Source organism: Pezoporus flaviventris, unplaced genomic scaffold, assembly GCF_033815535.1.
Source record: "Pezoporus flaviventris isolate CSIRO_AGI_PZ_B2104156 unplaced genomic scaffold, CSIRO_AGI_Pfla_v1 ptg000020l, whole genome shotgun sequence".
NCBI lineage: Eukaryota > Metazoa > Chordata > Aves > Psittaciformes > Psittacidae > Pezoporus > Pezoporus flaviventris.
The window spans coordinates 6448792-6474868 of NW_026892568.1; the positions used below are offsets into that span (position 1 = coordinate 6448792).

The 26077-nt window shown below is 42.4% G+C and overlaps 1 protein-coding gene across 1 annotated transcript in view; it reads right to left on the bottom strand.

The window, feature by feature from the left end:
• Positions 1 to 26077, bottom strand: part of LOC133270383 (protoheme IX farnesyltransferase, mitochondrial) — a 102664-nt gene that overhangs the window by 33804 nt on the left and 42783 nt on the right. Inside the window, exon 5 of the mRNA XM_061455554.1 lies at positions 531 to 601. Within this exon, the coding sequence (XP_061311538.1) occupies positions 531 to 601 (71 nt within the window). The remainder of the gene's footprint in view (positions 1 to 530; positions 602 to 26077) is intronic.

Sequence of the window (26077 nt, forward strand, 5' to 3'; positions counted from 1 at the left end):
GGGTTAGAAAGGACCTTAAGATCATCCAGTTCCAACCCCCTGCCATGGGCAGGGACACCTCCCACTAAACCCAAGGCTCTGTCCAACCTGGATTTGAACACTGCCAGGGATGGAGCATTCACAACCTCTCTGGACAGCCCGTTCCAGGGCCTCACCACCCTCACAGTAAAGAACTTCTTCATTATATCTAACCTGAACTTCCCTTGTGATAAACTAATGCAGAAGCTCAGTGGAACATAACCATGTGCTCCCACACGGTTCACGCAGATGTCACACATGAGGAAATACACAACATGACTGGAGATCCTGATGTCTTGACCAATTCAGTGTTTTAGAGCACAGCTGATGACCCAAACTCCCCCCATGAAAGTGATGAACACACAGAACTATGGCAAACCAGCAAGGCGCTAAGTTCTTTCGTCTGAGTTTGCTATTTTTTGTCATCTGAACAGAAAAAGAAGCTTGGAGATAGATAAAAGCAACGTGAAGACTCATTCCTCATTAGGCAGAGCAGGTGTGCAGAGCCTTACCTGATCTGTCCTCGCACCAGTGGTCTGTTTTTTGTCCTGTTCATATTTGAGTCAAACGGAACCTCAAAGAACTGTAATTAAAAAAAGAGAGAAGAGGAAGAATCAAAATGAAAGGATGCCGGAAAGGATGCCATGCGTGGAATGCGCTGTCTGCGTCTGCAGGTGCTTTCATCTCTAGGTTTGAAGGTTCAGAAATACAACAAAAATGGCAAATGCCTCTAAGGGAGCTTTGATAGTTTCTTGCATGAATGCTTTTGGCATCCCCTTAGAAAGAAAATCACCTGGAGGACACAAACAGTTTGTGCAAGTCCCCAAAAGTGAATCATTTGAAGTAGAGTTTGATTCCATGTTCTGTTCTCAACAGGCTTGACACAGCTTTTATATGTACATCGTTACATATACACATCCACACAGCCCCCAGTTTTATAGTAATACAAACAGCCCTTGCAAATATTGTGCTTCTGGTATTTAAAAGACAAACACTAATGTGTTTTTCAAGGCCATCTAACTTCTGAGAACCTATAACCCAGCCCAAAATCAATCAACTCTTGTAAAACGCTACTGAAACTGCACCAAGCGTCTAGTTCTAGCAGCAGGGAATGAACACACCATATGGTGTTATTTAATGTCACAACCCAATTTGACTTTAAACACCGCCTGTGGGAAAATTCAGGCAGCACTAGGTTCATGCTAGGAATTCCTGCAGGCTTTTGTATGATCCCTTTTATAAAGGATGCTCCTGGAAATGCACTTTGCCATACAGCAAAGTGTAAAGCCATTTAGGTTTATGTGTGCAAAATAGTAATAAGAATAATAAGCATATATTTTCTTATAGACAGAGTGGGATGTATTTATAGAAAGACTGTTTTCTACTGACGTTATGTCTGAGGTTTTGGGGCAGGATCCCAATTATGGTGGATACATAGGAAAAGTACCAGAAGAAATCATCATTTCAGACAATCAGCCTGACAGCTCAGCACAGTCACACCGCAGACAGATTTAAGGTGACGTGGTGATAAATGACTACATGATAAAATCTCTGTTATTCCAGAAAGCTGATGTAGCCTTTTACGCAACACAAGACAAAATTAAGAAACATCTTCATTCTGACAGTGACAAGTTACTGGTCTTGCTACTCACTGGGGCTGCATTCCCAAGGGAATGCCTGCAGACAGGGATGTTGGGAGCAGCAGGGACCCATCAGAACCCTTATGGGTGCACAGCAGGGGAAAGATGCTTCGTTTACAGGCACACAGAGATTACAGGAACCACGCTTCCCATCTATTATTTGAAATAATGACTAGATAACAATTTGGGAACCTCTGCTGTTGCTTCTACGTATCACAAGCATGGCAAGGATTGGATGCCCATGGATCATCCTGCCTAAACTAGCCCACAATATTCTCCATTCCTGGTGATATTTTTAACCTCAGGTTGAATCACCTTCCTGATGGATTTAATCATACCCAAGAATAAGGTTATAAGAAAGTCCTGCATGCGTATGAGTGAGCGTGAGTGCCTGTGCTCAAGCCCACATGCTAAAGTTATCCTGCTTAAACAAAACTTGCTAACAATAAGCTCTAAAGCCAAGAAATTCGACAGCAGGCATCATCTTCATGTTTTGCCATGCTTGTGAAGCTGTCCAAACCTGGGAAGCAACAAAGGGAGAGTGAAGAAGGTCAAGGAAGCAGCAGCAGAGCCAGCAAGGGGGACCCCAAACCTGCATTGCCCTATTGCCATCCAAGAGTAAAACTCCCTGGAAAAGTGTCTGCCTTGTCCCTGTCCAGGGGCTGGCCAACACACATTAATGGATAATTACTGTCTGTACTGTGTATTGAAGGCCTCAGTTTGCCCATGATGGATCCAAACCCTACTGCAATTCTGCAGGGGAGGAATCCTGCATTTGTTACTTTGCATTAAAGCCCGCAGATAAAATGCTTGGCAGTTAAGAGATGTAAAAGCAGGGAATTGGTACCATCAAGGCAGCTTTTATTTAGTAGTTTCACAGCTAATTCACTACAATTTCTTGCCTCCATCTGTGTGGCAGAGCTGGCTGGAGCTACACAGACCACAGCCCATAGATGCTCTGCTCGCAGCAAGCCTCCCTTCAGGGGCAATTGGATGGAGCACCCAACCCACTTCCAAGTCCTACCAACTCTCCAAGCCTTCCAACTTTATTGCCTATATTCCTGAAGCAAACTCAGGCTTTGCAGGAAGAAAAAGGGTCAGTTTCTGCGTCATTCACTTTGCCAGAGCATCCTGGTACAGTACCAGGCAACCCTTTTATTAATTCTTAGATAGGTAGCTAACCGGTTATCTCTCATCCTCTGTTATCTGCAGCACCAACGTTCTCTCCAGCTAAAACTGAAGTCAGCAGAGAGCCTGGTTTAGGAGAAAAGCACAGAGTCTGTGGGACAGTTACAAGCCCAAAGCATAGAGCACGAAGCTCCCACTTCAGAGGGACTGGTCAGGTCTTCGTGGCTGCATCACTGCCCTTGAAACAGTGGATGTTTCACAAAGAACCTCTATAGGAAACCACCACGAGTACCTTCGGAGAAGGGAAAGCTCCCCGTCTGGATCTGACGCCAGCAATTGCTTCTGACAGCTCAGCGTTTTGCTAATGGTTTGTTTCACTGTTACATTTCAGAGACAATTATGTTAAATGAAGAAAAAGATGTCATTTGACATCAGGCTGATAGAGCAATACAGGGAAAAATTCTATAGAGCTAAAGGCTTTTATCTTGGAAGTATTTTGGGCTCTGCTCAGTTTGGCTTTTTGTTAAGACACAATTTTTATTCATATTTGCAAAGTCTGACAGCTTTGACCTTCCTTCCAGTTTAAACTTGTGCATGTGAAGAGATTCTGGCTCCTTATTTAAGTATTTAAGCTTATGGATAAAGTTATTCCCTGTGCGATGGATAATATCAAAATAGCAAGTTTTAAACTCAACATATCTCAAACATAACTAAAATGAATAGTTGGATGCTGAGAGATTTTAAACTCCTGCGGTTATCATTATAACCCGACAATACCATAACCAATGTATGAAATCTTGCTATATATTGAATATGATAAGGACTTAACCCCTGAATAGAACATACATTTTGCACAAGAAACACTTCTCTGCTGAGTTAAGTAATGAAATAACGTCTGTCTCCACTGAATACAGACACGGCTGCTCCTGAAATTGAGATTACTGCATGACTTCAGTCTGAATGTTTCACTCTTTACAATGTGACAGTCAGGATAATCTGTAACTGTCAACCGGACGCACGAAGCTACATATCCAATTGAACTACAGTTAAGAAACCCCCTTTCATTTGCAATGCCCTGGATTCTTTCTCTGAGCTAGTTGCTATTACATGTCAGCAAGATGCTGTTTATCAAACTTTTCCCATTTTGCTCCCAGATGTTCAGCAAAATTCTCTCTCCACTTGAAATTATTTTCCCCTGATATTCTAGGAAAAATGGGAAAAATGTGCATCTCAAATATCATCCCATCGGAGGGAAAGAGTGAACTCCAACATATTATCTCGTGCTCGGCCAACACAGTACTGCTTGTTTCAGCAAACAGTAAATTCAGTAAGATGAATCCTGGATAAATAAATATTTTAGAAGCACTCAAGAGGCTTTTTCCTCAGGAAACTTGAACGCATCAGTTCAGCTGGACAAGGCACAAGATTATCTGCCCTGCCTATTTGGGAAGGTAGGCATCCAAAGGGCAGACAGAGGGTTAAACCTAGAACTCCCCGAGTGACAAAACTTGGCAACAGCTTTCAAGACCCTAACCTAAATTTTAATCGGTATGCACGAACATTTAAAACATGATGATGGCAAAAAATAAATCAGGCCAGCGAGTACTCTGTGGTTCATTTCTCTGGCAGGCTCCTCAGACTCTTTGTGCAGATCTCATCTAGTTAATATACAGTAATTATATCTTAAACATCTAACAATTCTCAGATCAGCTGCCACATTACCACTTGTAGCTGTTTACACTCAACTTTTTTATTCCTTCAGCCTCTCCATATTGGTTTGCACTTTGGTTTTAAGTGAAACATTAAGGAATGCTCAATTCCTTCAAGCTACCTCCTGAAACAGCAGGGAACACAGAAGGCAACTAATCCTTCAGAGCTCCTGGGGGACACATAGATTAATGATTTTATTTGGACTGAGCCAAGATTCCCATAGCATCACCTTGCAGATGGCATTACACTACACTGGCACTTCCAAGGACTAACACGATACGGAAAGACTGAGAAGGCAACTCGTGCCTTTCCAGGGCACCCTCTTGCTCTTTCTGTATCATCAGTTAAACACCAACACCACTGATTAAGTTTTCAAAGAAGGTGGCCTGACTATTTGCAGTTAATGAAAGCAGTGGAGCGGATGGAAAGCCCTGAGCACGTGCTGTGTTTGCCACCCGTGGTCATTCCTGCGGGAGGCATTTTAACTACTGAATTATGACAGTTCAATACCTTTACTCCTGTTCACACAGAAACATAGAGTGCATTAAGAGGAACAACATGTCATTCAGTTTATCAAACAGATCTCCCACACTTAGGCTAGTAAATGTCTCTCATATACCGCTATGGACTTAGAGCATCTCGAGCACCAGCCTGGCCCCTGGCCAGGGCCAGCTCTGATCTGTGACACATGGAAACAGCAGCGGCTGAAAGAGGCACCCAGTCTTCCCTTGTTTTGACATAACATTTTACTCTAATGCTAAACACGTATTTACATCAGAACCGATAATCCTGTGAGTCTAAAGATGGAGCGGAACCCTGCTATTAAAAGACAATTCAATTCAAAGCAACTCAGAGGTCTTCCCAATGCAAAACCACTCCCGCATCTGAGCAGGCTTCCATGTGATCTCTGGCAGCAGAACTGCTCTCTGGGTGTATGTATTTCTCTCTGAAGGGCAGTTCAGATGAATCTATGGTATTAATAAGCAGATGAGGCTGTTGGCAAGGAGCAGTCACCTCCTGTTCTGCAGCGCTGCTCGTCTCCATCATCCTCCCTCCATGCCTAGAGAGATGAGTTACAGGGATTGATGTCCCAGAGCCTTTCCTCAGCTAAAATCTCCTGCTGCAGACCCAAGGAAACATTATTAAGCACAATGCAAATAACAACCAGTACAACTGGACTCCTGCCTTGAGCACTTCCCTAAATGTCTACAGCCAAGGGTAAAACTGGGCTGGTTTTGCTGAATTAGATGTTCCTGATGTTCTTTGATTTCCCCTGAGCTACTGTAAGCTCGGATCCTCTTTAGTTCTGCCAAACAGCAAGCTATTAACCAAAAACATCATTGAAACACACACTGGAAACCAAAAAGGCACATGAATCAGGGAGGAGCGGGTAGACCAAAACCAAGTGGAGAGTGTGGTGGCAGAGCGCAGTCCAGGTAGCTGGACAGTAACTTGAGGTTTCTTGGGAAGGTGACGTCCAGAAAACCACTCCTTGCAGCTGGAAACACGGCCATTCATCAGGTTTCAGCATCAGCCTTTCACATAAAGGCTCCTGACATTCCCATGCATTCCAAGGAAAGCTGCCATAAGCAGCAGTGGAAGCCCATCAGACCACAAAGAGTTGAGTTCCTTCCTTTGTGAGTGCTCTTCCCCTCCACATTACCAAATTATTCCTACTTCTCGTGTTTTCAGTGATTTATCGTACATTGTGATAAAGTAATATATAATTACATAAAAGGAGAAGAAAAACATAACATATAATTTTGGGTAAATAAGATCAAAGTCAGATTATTATTATAGGTTTTCTTCTGCTTTCCTCGCAATCATTTTTATATGAAAGCAACAACGAATAATTAAAGTATATTACAAAAGTCTTTTCATTCAATTGTACACAGATGTGACGGAGGGAAAGGCAAAGGGAAGGATTTTCAAAAGCACTCATGTACTGATCTAACACGATTCTCACTGAAGTCAATGGCAATTTGATTTCAATGAGAGCACAGACAGACCAACAGCGGGTGATTCTGAAAATCCCACCCTAATTGTACAAACAACTGAAGGCTTTAGAGATTGCTGGCTTGGAGATTGTATATTTGAGAATCATAAAGGGCACACAGCACCTGTTTGTCTTCAAGATATGAAAATAAAGCAAGGCAAATATTTTAAGGATTAGAAATGGCTTTTTTGGTCGTCTTTTTTTTTAAGGCAGTATCTGAAAACCCTCTGGCTCTGCAGTTCCCACTCCAGCTATGGATCTGCTTTAATATTTTCCATTTCAAAGAGGATTCTAATTAAAACCAAGATTGATGCAAGCCCGAACAATGTTACTTACAGATAGAGAAGGGCAGCTAAACCCCACACTGTCATGTCACAGAGAACCCAAGGAAGGTCTGCTCCGGAAAGCATCTACCACAGTTTAATTTATTAGGTTCTTAATAAGCTTCCACAAAAGACACATTCTTATTAGCCAGTGTGCAAAGCCCATTGTTGTGTACAGGGAAGAGAACAGAAGGTCACCGCAAAGAAAATGTGGATAACCTGCCACTGCAGAGAAACATTTTCAGGATGGAGAATGCAAAGACTCATAGAGTTCAGTTAGCATCCCCACAGATGTATGACCTGCCCTGTGGGCTCTGTTTTTAAGGGGACATGCTCTTTCCTTGACCACTGTAAAAATGTGACTTTCTAGGGATTCACATCAGACGTCCACTGCCACCAAAACTGAGAACCCTTTAGGTTTCCTGCTGCGCTTGGTATTTAAGTGCACTTAACCAGCAGCAGTGCCAGAGCCTGGCCCACTGCTCTGGATTGGTTTTCAGCTCGTCTGAATCCTTTTGGTGGGTCTGACCATGAAAACAAGTGGTCACAGAATCACAGAATAGTTTGGGTTGGAAAGGACCTTAAGATCATCCAGTTCCAACCCCCTGCCATGGGCAGGGACACCTCACACTAAACCAGGGCACCCAAGGCTCTGTCCAACCTGGCCTTGAACACTGCCAGGGATGGAGCATTCACAACCTCCCTGGGCAACCCATTCCAGTGCCTTACCACCCTCACAGTAAAGAACTTCTTCCTCATAACTAACCTGAACTTCCCCTAAGTTTAAAATCATCACCCCTTGTCCTATTGCTACAGTCCCTGATGAAGAGGCCCTCTCCAGCATCCTCGTAGGCCTCCTTCAGATACTGGAAGGCTGCTCTGAGTCATTAAACTCTTGCCTCTTCATAAGCACTTCAGGCTAATGACATCCTTTGGTGATATCAGAAGTACTATTACATGGAGCTTGGGAAGTGCGGGGCCATGTTAACACTCAGGAATGTCAAAGCAACACGGTCCTAACAGAGTGCTGCTCCATGCACGGGTCCTGTCCCCACTGAGGGCTTGGGATGGAGGTGAGGATGATGCCTGTCACTACTGAAGCCCAGCTGGATGAACCCCCGTGGTTGCACTTGTGGCATTCACCTTGGGAAAAGCAGCAAGGGTGCAAGGAAAGAAGCTGCCTGCGTCCAAGCATGGAATTAATGAAGCAGGAAAAGAGAATGAAGGACTACATGTGGTCTGCAGTTGTATGAGTAGCTTCAAATGAAGTAATGGAGCATTTGTACCAAATTAATCTACTTTGCCCTTACATATGGCATTTTTCTTGTCTCCATATTTGAATCAGATTTACTAACACCGGTATGTGGGGGAATAAAAAGCTCTTTAACCTCTCTAATTTCAATGTACGCGGTGTCCATGACTTGAAATGGGAGAAGAGATGTCAATCTCCTGTTTTAGTAAACAGGACTCGGGCTGAGTGACCACCAGTGAACTCAGCTCTTCCCACTGAAATCATATTTTGCTAAGAAGATATAGCAATAAAAATGAAATGATAACAAAAATGAACCCAAGCTTTTATAAGTTGTTTCATCTTGAGAACTGCTGACATGGTGAGCCACCTAAATAGCATATTCCCGAGGCGACACAGAGGTCAGCGACAGCTTGAGGGCAAATGCAAGTTGGATACCACAGACAGGCTTTCACCTTACATGATCCACCTTGGAGAAACAGCTTTCACAGGAAAAGAAATACTGGTTTCTGGTCAGCTGCCAAAGGCTTCTAATAATATTAAATATTTACCATATCATATTTACCACAGAATATTTAAGTGCTTCTTATTTAGCACACAATCAGTGCAACCATAAACAGAGCTCCTGACTCTAGCCCCGCTTCCAGGAAGGGACTTGCCCATCCATGAACCAGGCTCCTTGAACCAAAGGGAGCAATTTCCATAGTGCAGGATGTTCCGTTCCCATTCTTTCCTTTTGGACACAGACTTTGTTACCCCTGGGCTCTTCCTTTTCATCTTAAAATGAGAATTGCTATAAAATGCATTTTGGACCTGAACCCCCAGTTAGATAAAACACCTCGTGCCCTTCTCTTGTTCTGAGCCAACTATCTGCACCCACAGAACAACCTGATCTGGCCAAAAATATAGCTGATTTCTTTCTGGATCTCACCCAGGCAAGTTTTTAATGATGACCTACAAGTAGATGTCAGATGCAGAGGTACATACTTCCTGCTCTTCAGGAACTATGGATTTCTATGTATTTTAGGACCAATTATTAGAGTTGAAGACAAAAATTACCTTTATGCCTACCAAAACACACTCTGAACCACTTTGCAAAGCCATTTTCCCAGAGATTCCTTTGCATTAAATCATACTTGTCACGAAGCCAGCATGCCATGAGTGCAACATATAATTTAAAAAGCAAACAAAACTTCAAATAACAATCTCTTCACCAAAGATAGGAATTGCACAAGGTCAGTAGCTGGTTTAAGTTACTATATGTCCTAAAATACATGAGGCCAGGTCCTCTGGACACAGTGCAGCTGCTTTGAGCAATACTGCAGATAAAATCTGATACTGAAGATGGCTTAGATAAATTCCTGTGGTGGAATAAAGTTGTTACTCAGGAGCTCTTGGGGAAGTATTTCTGCTGCCCAAAGCAAGTGCTTAAATCAAGCAGGAGATGCAGAGTCAACCAGGAGACACACATCTCCTCCAGATGGCAAGTGAGAGCAAACAGAGACAGGAGCTTCCCTAATTGAGATGCACAGCGTTTATTTCTCTCTAGTAACTACAGAAGGATGCTGAGTTCCTGGCTTTGGCCAGGGCAGTTGTAAAAGGGGCAGGTAACTACACAGTCCTCCACACTATGAGTATCAGCTGCTTTTCAGTCCCCTGTGCCTACTAAAGAGAGCTATAAAACAAAGCAGCCCCACTGCTGCTCTGTTCTTGCCCAGGAGATTAGAGCAAGGAAGTGGGAAGGTGAGATTTAAATCACTTCCACACGTCTCCCGGCTCCATCCCATGTGTCCAAGATCCAGGTCATTTTAATCAGCTTTTTAGAAATTGTCACTCAAATGATAAGAATACTAATCCACCACAACGTGCTTCCTGCCAGGCACGAGAATATGAATCCATAACCTGTTCTCTCACATCACATGTCGATGAGTTCCCTTTAACTGCTTTAACTGACACATCCTGTTAGCAACGCTCGCTTTCTTTCAAGCCAGACAAAAGCAGCAGGCTTGCCTGCTTTTGGCTATGGAAAGGTTATTTATGCACTTGCATACACAGAAAATTACTTATTCAAAACACCTTTTAGTTTCGGAATTAAATTCACTGTTTTACTTGAAAGTTCCTGGCACTTGTGAAAAATCCTTTGCTTTGGTCCATCTGTACTGGGCAAAAGAGAAATCTTCAGCTCCTCCTGGCAAAAATGTTAAGGAAAAAAAACCCCCAAACAACACAAAATGAATGAAATCTGTACAAACTGTGATCTAGTCAATAAGAAAGCCTAAATGTGAACAAGGGTGTAAAGCGGCATCAGCGTTCACAGACGTGCCTCAGAAACACAGCACAGTAACTGCCTGTCACAGAACCCATCAGCTGGACTTACCCACAGCTCAAACCTCTCACTAGAATCATTCCTCATGAGTTTTTCCTTTAAGGACTTGATCTGAGGAAGAGTTTCAAGTCACATTTTTATATATGGCACATTTAGGGCATCTACTAGGTCTATAGAAGAGAGCTCACAAGTATCCCCTCTGCACTAAAACTTAAACCCCACTTTTTCCTGTTGTTCAGATGTCTGAAAAGATCAAGGAACCTCTGCGGGGGATGTGATGATTTACCTTTGCTGGCAAGAGAACAGCCTCATCGCTTCACCCCACCATGTGCTCTTGTGCCAAGAGGAGTCTAGTTTCTAATATTCTGAAGAACTCTAAATGTTGAGAGATAGTATCAAAGGCACCTTGATGAGTGCAATATTGTAACTTCATTTGTATGACAATGGATTTGTTGGTAGTATTTTTTAATCTTGGCAATAAAGCAAATGAAGAGGAATCCCATTCTTCCTGCTCATCAAAACATGTGCAGTAGATGCTCACAAGACTATGTTTCTGGTCAAGCCTTAGGATTTTACCCATGCTAAGTTTTGGTAGGGGATTTCTCTTCATGATTTTATACAGAATGTGGAGATCTGTCAAATAAAGTAATGCATACTTTACAGGTAACAGCACAGAGGTACAACATAACAACAGATATCCAAGGTGTATTCGATCACTTAGCACCAGCTTGGCAGGAAAAGAACCCAGCAACCATCTACTTTGTTCTTTTTCAAGGCACCAACCGGGACCATTAACTGAGGAAGGCCATCATTACGCTCCTCTGCTAAGGGCTGCATGACAAACCTATATACTGAGAAGTCACATTACAAAGACATCTCAAACCAATAATTAGGTCTCACCTTTCCTTCCCCTTTGTTAAGACTGAAAGTGAAGCAAGAGTCTCCTGATGACCCATTAGAAAGCACAAACACCCAAACCTGCTGCAGGGGCATCACATCATCCATCTTTCTAAAGCTGTCAAGAAATGTTTGTCATTCCAATACTGCTTGCATCTCCCAAATGCTAAGATAACATCCCCATCAATCTCAGCTAGAGTTAAAAGAGGAGTTGAAAAATAAATAGTTCTGAGTCATGTTACTAAGAGGGATTCCACACACTATTAATTTTAGCTTGGAAACCAATTAAGATACCAAATCAGCATTACCTCCCCCTTTTTCAAGGTATAATGACCTATTCACTTGCCTGAATTTATTTATTTTGTGACAGTGATCCTTTCAAATGCATTAGAAGCTTAAACAACAATCAGTTTAGTTCTGGCTTCTGGCAACAGGAGAATTTCTGCCAAAAGGAGGTCAAAGATATGGACAAAACAGCATGATTCTCTCTCTTTTAGAAGGCCATTCTTAAAATAACAGAATAGTAACAAGAACCATGACATATAAGCAGAACTTATCCTAAGCACTGCATGAGCATCAATATGTCGGAATAAATCTGTGCTTTCCACTCAAAGCCTGAGGCAGCCTCTGTCCCCTTCAGTCTGACTGTGGCTTCTTGGTCACAAGTGACACAAGCTATGGCAGCAGTTTTCTACATCAGAGCAGCAATGGAGTGATGTGAGTGTGCAAAACTGCACAACCCTCCTACAAAAGGGCTGTTAAAGCACAAACTTGCTGCCCAACCAAAGGGCTCAACGCTCCCGCCCGGCTCCTGGAGCTCACTCGATGGATATTACCTCTACCTAGCAGTGACTTGCAGGAGCTTTTTAATATTGACAGGGAAATGCCACTCTTGTCAGATTTGTCTTCCACGTGCCTCAAATGTCACCCTTATTTGCTAAGTGCTAGTCCAATATGAAGTTTTGAGTATCTGGGGAGCGGGAGGGAAATGATCAAGCCTGCACCTCAATGACCTGATTTCCCCTGGGAGCCAGTATTCATCTGAGAGCTTTTGGGGGGACTACTTCAAATAGTGTCACCAGAGGGATCTGGAAGCTTTGACTACATAAGTCTGGGTAACGCTGGAGGGTTGGGGCTAATGCTTTATTCATCTACAAAGCAAAAAATCACCTAGATTCAACAGGGGAGTTTTGGCTGAGAATCTTTGTGCAAGGGGTTAAAACCAGACTGTGTGTTCTGGGAGATATTCTCCATGGAACTAAACCCAGAATCGGTGATAACGGAGGTGCGTTATGGTTCTAGTCTTGGACCAAACCTTTTATTTAGGAAAGTAGGAATATATACACTAGAAGTCAAAAGATCCAAAGTCCTACATCAAGGTACCACTGATCAAAGCAGTCTTTCATTGTTAGCAAGTACAGGGTAAACCACAGAGTTTAAATTGCTTGTCCCAGAGCCCAGATCAGTACACGATGCCACCCACCTCATCAATGTCTCTATGGACAAGCATACAAAATTAATACATAAAAAGCTATCAGGTCCTCTCAAGGAAGGATTGTAAAATCAAATCAGTCACTCTCACAGAAACACTTGAAATAAGGCCAATTATTACAAAGTGGAACTAAAAATGTACATTATTGTATTTGTATGACTCAAAAAATTTGTATTGAAAAGTCTGCTTTAGGGCCAGATTTCAAATTCTTCAGTGAGGAAAGTGTGTGTGTAGATACCTGCTTCTTACAAAACAAAAATACCCATAAAAGACATCCCAAGAAATAGAAAAACCTGCTTTAAAATTCACGTCCTACTAAAATTCAAATGAATTTCCCTAGGTAGGCAAGTCCTTAAATGTATACCTCCATTTAATTACGCTGCAGTTCCTGTGTAGACAAGTCCCAAGATGCTCTTAACATGATAATCATTAAATATGAAGTGGTGAAATGAATTGCAACATTTAGTAATGCTCTTTATGAACCAAGATTTATAGAGGAAGCATGAAATAAAACTAGGAGAGCACATGGTTACCATGTCTGCTGGTTGTACTGATAAAGAAAAGACAGATAGGAAAATAGCCATTGAAGATTACAAATGGTTGAGCACCAAAACCTCTGCCGAAGGTAATTCTCAGCCCACCTACTTAATCCACATAATAGAAGTATTAAAATTAGAAAGAAATCTAATTACATTTTACAAGTCATTTAAATACTGAACACATCATGAAAATAATTGACAAACTTGTGCTATTTAGTAAATACAGTTTTGTGCTTAGCACTACACTTTAGCACTTGTTTCAACCGAGTAGTGAAAAGGTGAGGTAGAACTCTTGGTTTCACTATAAAATATATATATAGATCCAGTTCTGTTCATGGCTGCAGAAAGGATACAAAGGCAAAATATCCCATAGTGTGGTTCCAGGAAAAGGGGAAAAAAAGGAAAAATAAATAATGATAATAAAAAAAGGAATAAAATAACCAGAATCAGGCAGGAGAAACTTTGAGCACAAGTGCCTCACTGCAGCAAAACGCACCTCGGCAACTCTCTCTAAACATATTCTCTTACAAATAAAGGCTTGAAATATATTTTCTACCCTAAAAAGTACACAAAGCAGGTTTGGAAGTTTGCTCAGGGGGTTTATAAGCACTTCATTTACACACAAGCATATGCGTTTGCTATCTAAATATTTACAGTTTGGCAGTTGGCTCTCCCAATCTGCATGGGTTTTCTCTGTTGGGCTTCACCGGCCCTGTTTCCTCTGAATTTCCCCATTTCCAGATGCTTTGCTCATACAGCCTTGATGGAGAACAGTTGTGCCTATTAGCAGACAAGCTGCTGACAACTAAGCTGAGCTTCTAAAAGCTGGCAGAGAGATAATCTGGCACTGAGATCTGATAAGTTGAAAGAGAAGAGGCATGGTGGCCTGCAAACACTGAGGAGTCAGAGAAAACCTAGTCAAGCCCTGAGCCTTTCCTTAGGATGCTTCTCATTTCATTCCAGAGTACTTCAGTCAAATCAAGGCAAAATTTCATCTTAGTCAACCATCCCGTTGCCCAGCACCACTCAGTTCTTACTGGGCACAGCCTTTTGTTAGAAAAAAGGAAAGAAAATGTTGTTCCATGAAGTTACAGCCTCCAAACTAAATTACCTTTACAGATATATTTAATAGAGATGTATTTTTAAAGGGTTGTTTCTCCTGCTTAATTGTTTAAAATACGGCAAAGACATTTTGCTGTATCCGCTTGTCTTTCCTTCCCACAAATAAAGAGAGTAGTAAAGTATAAACTTCATTTTATAGAAGATACTCTTTTGGGGGAGGAAGAAAAGCAAATAGCACCTGGGAGGGCAGGAGATGTGCATTCACCCCTCTGAAACTCCCTGTACACCAGTACGCCTGCTATCACCAAGCCATGGTGCAAAGGACATCAGACCAAGTCAACCCCAGTACAAACCAGCAAGGTCAGCAACGTGTCATCACTTCAACCACTGGGTTCCCTATCTTCCTTCTTGCATGGTTCTTCACACCATGCACATCACATGGTGAAGGATGTGCAGAAGAAAAGTAACCCCACGGTGCACCCCCAGCTTGTATTTTCTTTTCTTGTATTTAGGGCCATAAAAATGATCAGAGGGCTGGAGCACCTCTCCTATGAGGAAAGGCTGAGAGAGTTGGGATTGTTCAGCCTGAAGAAGGGAAGACTCTGGGGAGACTTTATTGCAGCCTTTCAGTACTTAAAGGTGGCCTATAAGAAAGATGGGGAGAGATGTTTTAGCAGGGCCTGTTGGAACAGGATGAGAGGTGATGGTTTATAAACTATAACAGGGGAGATTCAGGCTGGATGTGAGGAAAATTCTTTACAATGAGGGTGGTAAAACACTGGCACAGACTGCCCAGCAAGACAGAGACATTCAAGGCCAGGCTGGATGTGGTTCTCAGCAACCTGATCTAGTTGAAGATGTCCCTGCTCATTGCACGGGGTTGGAGTAGATGATCTTCAAAGGTCCCTTCCAACCCAAACTATTCTGCCGTTCTGCTGTCCCAGTCTCCTATTTCAAGGTAACACCAGAGATTAGAGAGAGCTTCAGTTCCATCTCAGTATAAACTTGCTGGGGCAGGTCAGTGCAACCGGTGCGGGCACACATGGAGCTTGTCCTGGTCTGGCCTCAGCAAGGACAAGTTCAGGCAACATTCTGCTTAATCTCTCCCAGCGGTAATGTCACCGCGACTTCCCAAAGGATGAGCCGGAGCAGCGCTTCCCGGTGCTGTGCCAGACCAGACAGTGGTTTTATTCAGACAGTGATTTTTCTTTAGACAGCACTGGAATCCTTCCAGGGGAGATAAAATCTGATTTCTTTTTCCATGCAAAGAACTGAAATCCTCATCAAAAATATAAGACATCATTTATATTCTGATCCTCCTCCTCAGGCAGCCAGATTTGGCCACTGTTGAGAGACAGAATTTCTTTGTTTTGACCCCAAATGACTTTCCCAATGCATCTTACAGGTGAAGGGGATTCCTCCCCTCTCCTGCTGCTGCCCTCCCACCCACTTCCTTAATTAAAGATACTAAGGTTTTACAGAAACCATGTTACAGATTAAAACTGCACTGTGATGCATGAAAATAAGCTTGGGAAAAGAGACTGATGGCAATTACTTTAGGGTTTATTTAAAATCTTTAATTTGTTTTAAAATAAATAGCAAGGAGGGTTAATGCTATTGAACAATAAAGGAGAGAACAGTGTGAGGAAATGCATTCCTCACTTGTGAAGGAACACAGGTTCACAGGCTGCTCCATGGCAGGGAATGCTGCCCTCCCATTGGAGAGCTGGCAGGGATCTCTTTCAGAATGCAGCTAATTAAAAGTACCTTTTATAAAGTGACACAGCAAATGGAGGTGCTGTTAAACCAGAACTATCCGAGTTCAAAGCCTCAAGAGGGCCAGGGCCAGCACCCTTGTTTTGACTGCGAGCGCGCGGGGGTTGCTGCTCTCCCAGACATCAAGGCATTACCAATGAGCCAAGCTGCCTCCACGGTCAGGTTCATCCAAATACCTTTTCCATGAACTAATCAAATAAGCATTTATCAGCTGAAAGAGGAATACACAAATCTAAGGGGGTTTATGTAGGAGTTTCTGCCTTCATAAAGAGTCCTGGAACTTCTAGTCCAGAAGGTCTTAGATTATCACGCCGCAGCCAGACTAGTACAAAGCATCCTTGATGTCTAGACCAAATGAAAAGATTAACAGGTCTGCCCCATGCTGATTACACCAGGCTCATAGTATTTTTCCAGTGGATGCTTTCATAATTAAATATCAAGTAACAGGAGGCACTTGAACATTTATGTCACCCTCACCTATGAAAATAATACAGATTTTGCATGGAGAAGTATTAAACATCATTCCGTGGCTGTAAAATTATAAAGGATTAAATTCGTTCTATGGCTGTAGCAGCAACCTGTCAAGCTGTAAAGAGAAATCTAGATTCCAGTGAAGAGGGTCCCCTGGGAATGCCACCTATCGGCAAAGCAGAACAGCAATCACATTATGCCTGTAACTAATATGGACAAAGTGGAATGAGTAATAAAAGCCAACAAAAACCCAACTTCCACTCTGATTAGTGATCACAGACTAATAGGCTTCAATTGCAAGTTACAATTAGGTGGCACCATCAATCCCTCAGGGTACCTCCAAGCAGCAGGCACAGCTAAGGAGCCCTCAGGGCTACTTCAAGAGAGGGATTTCTACCCTAAGCTTTGCCAGGGTCCAAGGTTCCTCCAATGCAGCAGTTATGTTGATATGGAAGAAGTGTAAACCCTGTAACACAGCCCTGAGCACAAGAAAGGGTCTCTAGGGCAGCTCCTCCAATCTCCCAGTTTTGGTATAAGGTTAACTGTCTTGGTCCGGGCAGGTCTATCAGCACTTTGGGATGAAGAAAAGTGATGGATTTTAGCTGGTGTGAATAGCTGCCTGCAGAATGCAAATACATCACACTTGAAATTCAGACAGGGCCACTCAGAGGAAAAAATACCAAACCCCAAGACTTCCAAATGGAGTATTTATTGGCGAAATAAACAGACAAATAATGGATCTATTCAACAACATTCCTACTTTCTTGGTTATGTCATTAAAACACAAGACAAGAGGCCAGACTTTCACAGGGACTTCTTGTTTTAAACAGCTGAGTGCAAACCTTGACCAAGTTACTCAACCTGCCTGTGGAAGAAAGTGCCCCCTTGCTAAATAAAGCTGATGGGGCTGTGCTGCCTCTGATACACAAGCAACCATGGCATCTGAAAGGGATTACAGCCTCATAAATTGCTAAAAGGTTCAGGATAGCTGGAAACCTTCATCTAATTTCCAGCTTAAATTTACACATAGCTAATTTATGCCCATTAGTTCTTCTGCCAACACTGCTCTATACCCTAGAACAGGTCCTCTTCCTCCCTGGTACTTCTCCCTTGATATATCTGTAAGGCAATCATAATCCCATGCAAGCCAAGCTCTTGCAGCCACCTCTTTAAGCCTGGCTCCTCATTCCCTCTCACATCCCAGCAAGTTCTTTTCAGCACCTGATCCCATTTGCATTCATTTTTCTTGCATATGGGAGCCCAGAATGTGCACAGACTTCCAGATGACTATCTGCTAATAGCATTAATAGTTCACTACCTCCATGGAAATGCCTTGCTTAAGAGAGTCAAGACTGCATTTGCCTTTTTCCAAGTACTGCACAGTCATGCTCTAAGAAAAGATATTTATTATTATTATATTATTATTCAGTATTTTCTGCCTGAGAAGCCTTCAGGCTTGATCCAAGAGTAGATAGGACTCCAAACTAGAAAGCATAAAACCTGGCTCTTAACCTAGGTCAGGTATTAATAGCCCACAGAGTGATCTTGAAGAAGTCACTTATGTTCCTTTATTTCATTCCCATGCTTGCCTATTTAAATCCAGACCTCACTGAGGACAAGAATCACCTCTAATTAACTCAGTGCCTCACAAGGATCCTGGATCCAAGGATTCCATGGCTGGAAATCTTCATGTTGGAAAGGGTCATGAAAAAGTCTAACTGCTGATTATTTAACTGGTTTGTCATCATTTGGAATAACATCCATATGAGTACACACAGAGTATGTGTGAGATGGGGTGGGATTAGAAAACGCAAGGACAGCTGCTAACAGCACACTGAGTCACAGCAAAATCCAAAGGCATTGCCGGGAACTTCCAAGTTTTCTATGATTTTGGTGAATATTCCCATAAAACATCCATTCCTGAGGTACCTTTGGGGAGGCTGCCGCGGGTGTGAAATGTACTGAAAGAAGAAAAGCTGGATTTGGGGAGACATAAATTCACTGGGCAGTTTGCAAGGTCTGCCGTAAAACCGGCACGGATGGGGTCAGCGCTGGTTAGAATTGCTCCGGGCTCCCAGCATGCTGCTCTGGTCGTAAAAGCGGGATTGTGAACAGAGGATGAATCTTCTTGGGTATTTTTCAGTAATTTTTATGAATTCTGCAACCAGACAATCAATCCTCCCTAGGAAAGAGCTAAAAACTAGGAAAAACACTCTTATCTTAAGGCTACATTCAGCAGAGGAAACCAGTCCTTCCAGATGTGTCACAGGACATGCGAGATCCAAGCATTATTATTAATATACTATCAAGTTTATCAGAGACAAACTATATACTTTATATATATATATTTGGTATATACTGTACACCAACCGATATCCAGACAGGAATTTAATGTCTCCTGGGAAGAGTGTGTTCCTATCACCACTTGTACAGGTTTCAACTTCTACACACACACTGAAAGCCCCAGAATTCAGACAACTGGAACCTAAAATAGGTCTCCACTAAATGCAGTCACTAATTCATTTTCTAATTAAAAATATAAGAGTATAAAGATGTATAATTATATTAAATAGAACTTTATAAATTCAGAAGCGACTCTAATATTGTTCTTTTTTTCCTAAGTCATTTAAAAAAACACACTGGCTGGGAATAGCTGGGAAGGAGCTGTGGCATTATCCAAGTTTTTCTGGCATTTGCATCAGCACCTAAGGATGTGAGCTGGGAAAACCTTCCCCGTTCCCAGAGCTAGGCAGGATGACTTCCAAATGGCATGTTAAAAACAGAAGGGGTGCTAAAATATCTTTCTTATCCTGTGTGATGATACTCATGCAGTGCTAACTTGCTTCTGCTGTAGTGCCTGGTTCAATCAAATCCCCAGCTCAGATGCACCAGAGGAGCTCCAGAATTGATAGGTGGGACTAACAAAATGCAGCCTCAGCTCTGCACAGGCTCTGGCAGTGTAATGCCATGTACTTGCTGTACTCGGATATGTGCAAGGTGCCTTTCTAGTGGCAAAGCAAAGCTTCTGAGGCGAGCAGGAATGCTGAGAAAGAAGCCTAAGAGGAAATTTCAACGCAGAAAGCTTTATTTGAGCGCAGGAAATGGCCGATCCTGGTCCTTCTCACTTATCACTCCCACAAAACCTCCACTTCACAGTCGTGCTGTTACACTGCCCCAGTATGGTGCCTTTGCGAAAGGCCTATTTTAAAATACACTTTGGCTTCAAGTTCTCTGCCTCAACAACACATTTGCCTGAATTATTGCTAAAAAAAGTTACCCAGCTACCCACCACTTGTCTTTATGGCTCATCTCGTCCTGAGTATTTGTAAGCAAAGCAGCCACACTCATTCACAGCTATTAATTTAAATGCCTGCAGGGAAGAAAAGCCTGGCAAGGAAACAACACCGAGTGTCTGCGGTGGAAATAACTGCAGTAAAGTCAGCAGACATGCTGATAGGTATCACCGATAGGACAAGCTGAGTACGGCAACCCAAAGCTCATCCAACCTAATTATGGGGAAAGGTTAAGAATTAATAATGCTGGGGATGATAGTTCAGTGGTTTGGGCATCAGCTCCGAAATAACTGGACTTGTTGGGAAGGCAGTGGTTGAATTCCAGCGGGGCCAGTTTAAGCTGTTCATGCCAGTGAGGTGGGCAAGCTGGGCTCCAGAAGGGAGCCTGTGGGACATCTAGGCAATGATTTAAAGCCCTAAATCTTAGTCTCAGGGTTATGGAACTGTGCAATGATCTCCCCTAAATATCCATATACTGGGCAGCACATAAGCCCCATCCCTCAGGGGGGCAGTGGCAGTATTAGCGCCTGAGGACACTCAGTGACTTGCACCCCATTAATTCAAATGTCCCCACCATGCTGCGCCCCTTCCCATGGGTAAAATCACGAGTATTCTCAGTGGTTTGGACAATATACACATATATTTTAATGGCAAATACAGTGGGCAACAGCCTATTCTTTATTCCAATGGAAAACAAAAGGTTTTTTCTAAACTGGGTTTTCCTGTCTGCTACATGACTGTCATTCACGTTAACTGCTATGCAGAGTCTAATCCTTATTCTCAAGGCATATAACAACCTGACAACCATTCCACTGTGAACTTCAGCGATGCTTTAAGGAAATTATTTCTTATTGTGGAAAATTACCCGAGTTGTTGCTGTTGCTGTTATTATATTATTATTATTAACAGCAATTAGCATTAGACAGCAATACATAATTTCCAAACCCAGATACAAACATTAGCAAAATATTTGCCAGTAGAAAGCCATGTGTTATTCCCATTGTGTGGGAAACAAATTAAGAGAATTCAAATGATTTGTGTCTTTACAACTGGATTGGGAAGCTTGCACAAGAGTTACCACGCAAATGGTACATTTGGGATAGTTTCAGTTGACTACAAATTATTCTGAGACTCTGACTCACCCTCAAACAAAGTATTCTTAGTGTGAACTCTCTTACAGGCAGACTTTACTACAAAAAAAGAAAAGCTTAAGAAACCTCTCAGAAGAAAACACTAATAAAATTTTATAAAGAAAAAAATCACTTGTAAAGCCATCATTAAGAATTCTATTTTGACTCCGGGCTGAGAACTCAGCTGATGTAAGTCTATCCTAATGCCATTTAATTGAGTTATATAGATGGAAACCACAGAAGAATCCACTCCTGAGCCTACCAGGAAAACAATCTCTGCTCATATTCCCTGCAAATGTTGGTCACTATAAATACATGTAAGGATGAGCCACACATGCAGGGTTTTGGATAGAATATTATGTACTCATAAACAACTTTAAAATGTATATATAATGCCTGGAGCAAAGGATGTATTTCTGCATGATGGGAAACCAGAGTCGCGTTTCTAACCTCCCCATGTGGCAAAGATCAGAGGACAGGAGAGGAGAGTACAGGCTTTGGGAATGCTTTGGAGGTGGAAGAAAACAGGGATCCCTCAATGCTCCACGAGAAGCTATGCTGGGGGTGAAGGTGCACCCCAGAACATCACCAGCATCAGCCAAGCAGACCCATGTGGGTTCCTTCTCTTTGCCAGGAAGTTTGGGCACTCCAGCATCACCAGTGCCAGACCCATGGAGGAGCCACTCGTGGGCTATGGATGTGTCCCATGCTCTAGGGTGGAGGCAGTGCACCAGCACCCGCTTCATCCAGTGCCTTCTGTGCCTCTCCTCTATGCCAGAAAGCAAGAGGTTACTGGGGAGGTGGGGGAAAGGGTTATTTTAACCTTAGTGTACCATAGCACTTCAAATAAGTGACAGCTTAAACAATACTTTCCAGACAGAAGCAAAACATCTGACATTTTGTCTCCTTGAACCACTAGTGAAAAGCTGAATTTTGGAGTACAGAAGAGTTACAAACCTAACAACTGAAGAATAATAAGGAAAAAAGCATGTACCAAGGGATTTCTCAGCAGAAGAAGGATATACTAGACAAAAATAAAAGGATATACCATATGTTGAGTAATAAAATTGGCAAACCTAGTAAGGTTCAAATACTGCTATTATACACATCTGGGCAAAACGGGGGGGGGAACAAAAAAAAATCATTAAGCAATCTGAGAACCCCCAAACAAAGAAACTGTAAAATTCTGAACTGTAAAGCAAAGGAAACACACTTAATCCCTCAGGAGTTTAAGTATGTATTTCAACTGGGTTATACCATCCCTCATAAGGCCATGGAAGCACACAAAAACCTTGAGACACAATATAGCCACTGTGAGCCTGCCGGCAGGAAGCCAACTGGCTGCAATACCCACCAGCCCTGGCACCTGTTGGGTTTATCATCAGCAAATGCATTACACCTCCTTGGGGCACGCAGGGAAGGAAAAGAGCCTACAAAGTGCCCCTTTTCCAGTAAAAAGTGCACGACTGTGCACTGCGAGTCCTTTAAAGCGGGATTTCCAGCTGCAAAACAAGCCTCCCTCAACGCCGGGGCTTTAGTGTGCTCCAAAGCAACGTGCAGAAATACATAACCCAAGCAGCAAAGAATATAATCCTGCCCTCATGAAAGTCTGTTTCATCTATAACCACACATGTAACCTCTTCCCCAGCCTCCCCTGGGGCTAACTTATTTATGAATGTTCCTATTAAAAATAGGACGACTTCTTTTCCAAGGTGAACAGGGGAGGCAGGATAAACGCAGTTTAATGAAGAAATGTCTTGTGACAAGACATCTCTTTTTATGGGTATGTGTAGGCTGGGTTCATGCAGCCAGACTGAAAACACCATGCTCACGGGCTGCCCGATAACAGACCCTTGCCCACACGTGCAGCACACCACGCAGGATGGGTATTTTGGGGTGCCTTTTCTTGTTTTGCTATTTTCAAATGCGATTAGAAGTCCTGGGGCTACACCATCAGTTTAGAAGGAAACTTCACGCTAGTAGCCAGTTACTAGTGATTTACAGCATAAAAACAAATAAATATCCCTAAAACTACATGAACGCAAATTGCCTTTCTTTCCAATTTTGGAGTTTTGACAGAGCGGTTTGTAAGTTAATAAAAGTCATTATAAGTTAATCTCATGAGTCCTGGCAACATGGAAAGGTTTGTTATTGCCATGACTCTACTTGTTCTTAAAAGGGAGGAGGAGACAGCTTTGCCCTAACAGGGTAGCAAATGGTACATAAACGCGACCAGGATGTGGGGGATATTTTACACACTTGAAATTGTGCTTTGAGAAAAAGGAGTTTGGGGGGATGAGGGAGAAGATGAGGAAAAGAAAAAGAGCATGGCTGTCCAACAGGACTAGGGAAGCTTTCCAGAATGTAAAAGATGGCATGCAGTAAATATTAATAAAGCAAAATGTGAGAGCACAATGCAAAGGGACACATGAAGAAGGCTTTGAACAATAGCAGGGTGTGAGCGGAGGAGAAGAAACAAGAGATGCCTTTGAATGTCGAAGGCACAGAAGGCAAAATCTCTGCCATGCTTTTCACCCCTACGAACAGTGACTTCTGTTCAGGGCTTCTGGAAAAAGCACGTGGTGGATTTGGAAAAGTCTCCAGCCATGGAGAAAGACCATGATGGAAGATCTTCATTTAGGGGGTGACCTGGCAAGATCCTGACAGCTTTCAGCAGCTGTACTCGGAGCCCCAACCGCCCGCCTGCCGCTCTGCCGACGGCTGCGGTCACCCTCGCTCCCCTGCCTGTCATTCTCAGCCCATATCAAATGAAAGAGAGATGGGGCAACCTTGGCAGCCTGTGTGATAGACGGGCAGGAGTGGGACCACAGGAGGAGCTGCTGAAAGGTCTGAAATTGCTGATGTCTCCCACAGCATGAAGGACACTTGCCATGCATAACGGATAGGATGCTGAGTATATTCCCAGTATCCCAGTTGGCCTGTGTACCACTTGCTGCCTGCTTCTCAAGAAATGAGAGAAAAAAATAGAAAAGAAAGGAAAAAACTTGCTGTGAAATTCTGTGCTATCAGAGCAGTTTCTGTGTTTTGAAAGAGTCATTTGTGTGTTGCCACCTTGCAGAATGATGCAAAATAACATGGAAGGGCAGGGAAAAGCTGTTGCGTTCGCAGTGGTACCTTCCCAGTGCCAAGGGATGTGGCCACTCTTACTGCCATGGGATGGGGCAGGTCCTGAGGCTAACATCTGAGCTGTTCAGTGCTTGAAAATAAGGCATATGCACTTCTTATTTAATACCATGTTAAGAATTAAAATACAAAGACTGCCTACAACAACCAACAGAATCACCAGCAGCAGAAAACATTTATTGCTGGAAAACCAATATTCAAACCAACTTTAAAAATACCTGTTATTACCTGAGCTATGGACTTCACTGCTTTTTCAGGTTCTTAGCCACATCAGTATAGCCATATAAAGCCTTTCTGGTACCCATTGTAGAGTGGAAAAGAAAGAAACAAATAAAAACCCCAACCAAATAAGATTGAGTTCAGCTTCTCAAGGGTAGAGCTTGCATTTACACTTCACTTCCCAACAGCCTCAAGCGAGCTGCGGCAGGCCTTTCCCTGCCATTCCCAAATTAGAGCAAATCAAGATCTGAAAAATTCAGGCACTTCTTTTTACATCCAAGATACCAGATATTTGACTCAAATAATATCTCAAATTCTATTTATCACTGGCAATGCTTTCACCCATGTGGACCTCTCCGTGTGCTATATACTCTTGTACGATGAAGACAGTAAAAAGCACCAGGGTAAAGGTTCAGTGGGGCTATAGGAAGTCTGGTTGCACACCACGGTAGTTTGAACAAGGAGCAGAAACTGCGAAGAATTGATTTTCTTCAGTTTCCTCCAGTGTGGAAACCAGGATTTTTTAAACCAAATTAAGCCCCCAAATGTAATTAAATCCATAAAAGCTATGAGGAAATTGAGTCCGTACCACATACTAACACTTACATTTATAAGCGGTGGAAAAGAAATCCACAGGAAAAAACACATTAAATTCTCTATATTAGCGTAACAAAATAAAGAAGGGAATTCTTTAATAAGTTCTGCTTTTTATGTCATCCAATTACCAAAACCCAATATTTAGGACTCCAGTGTTTCAAATCGAAAGCAATTACAAAAGACTGCAAGAGCGAGGTTTTGGCTGGATCAGTGTCACGACGTGGAAGGAAGGGAAGTTGCTTATGGAACAGCAGGAGAATAGAGCAGGTTTTGAGAGTGTTAAAACACTAAAAATAAATAAGGATTATCTGCACTGCCACAAGTTTGAAACTTTAACTAAAAAGAATATAGTAAAACAGTATCAAATATATGAGACGCTGGATTCTAATAACAATGCTTCTTGATGCAGAAGGGAAAAGCCAACTGAAGTCACCACTGCTCTGCGTGAAAGCTCATTCCTTTATGAAAACATGTAATATATGAAAGAATGTGCTATGATGTTGGATTTTTTTCCTCTTATTAGAGAGAAAAGATTTCCTATATTCTGAAATGAAGCACTGCACAGTGTCTTACACGCACTCACGTGCATGAAAGTGATCTCCATTTAAGGATAACGCATTTGTATTCAAGCCTTTCTATGATAAGGTATTTTAAGGGAAGCCTCATCAAGTGTTCAGCCAAAACAAAGATTTCTTTTGCACTTATTTGCCTAAAATGCTTCACCCGAGATGTTCGTGTCTGCATAATTTTATTGATCTCGGGAGGTTTTTCAGGAGATGACACTTCATTCCCAAAGGAAATCTCAAAGTGGAACATAAAGTTTGTATTACTTTTCTTCATGGTTTTTTTTTTTTCCATTCTCTTTCTCATTTTGAAAGACTTAAGCAAATGCAAAAAGCCACCACATGATCTTAAGCAACATGAATCTTCAGAGGATTGCTAAAAACATTTGATGATGGTGTCCAGAAGTAATGTGAGGGATTCCACTGCTGCAAATCTTTCTAGCATATTACCCGCACAAAGTGTACCGTGAGAAGAGCACTATTATTTGATTCAGACACTGAAGA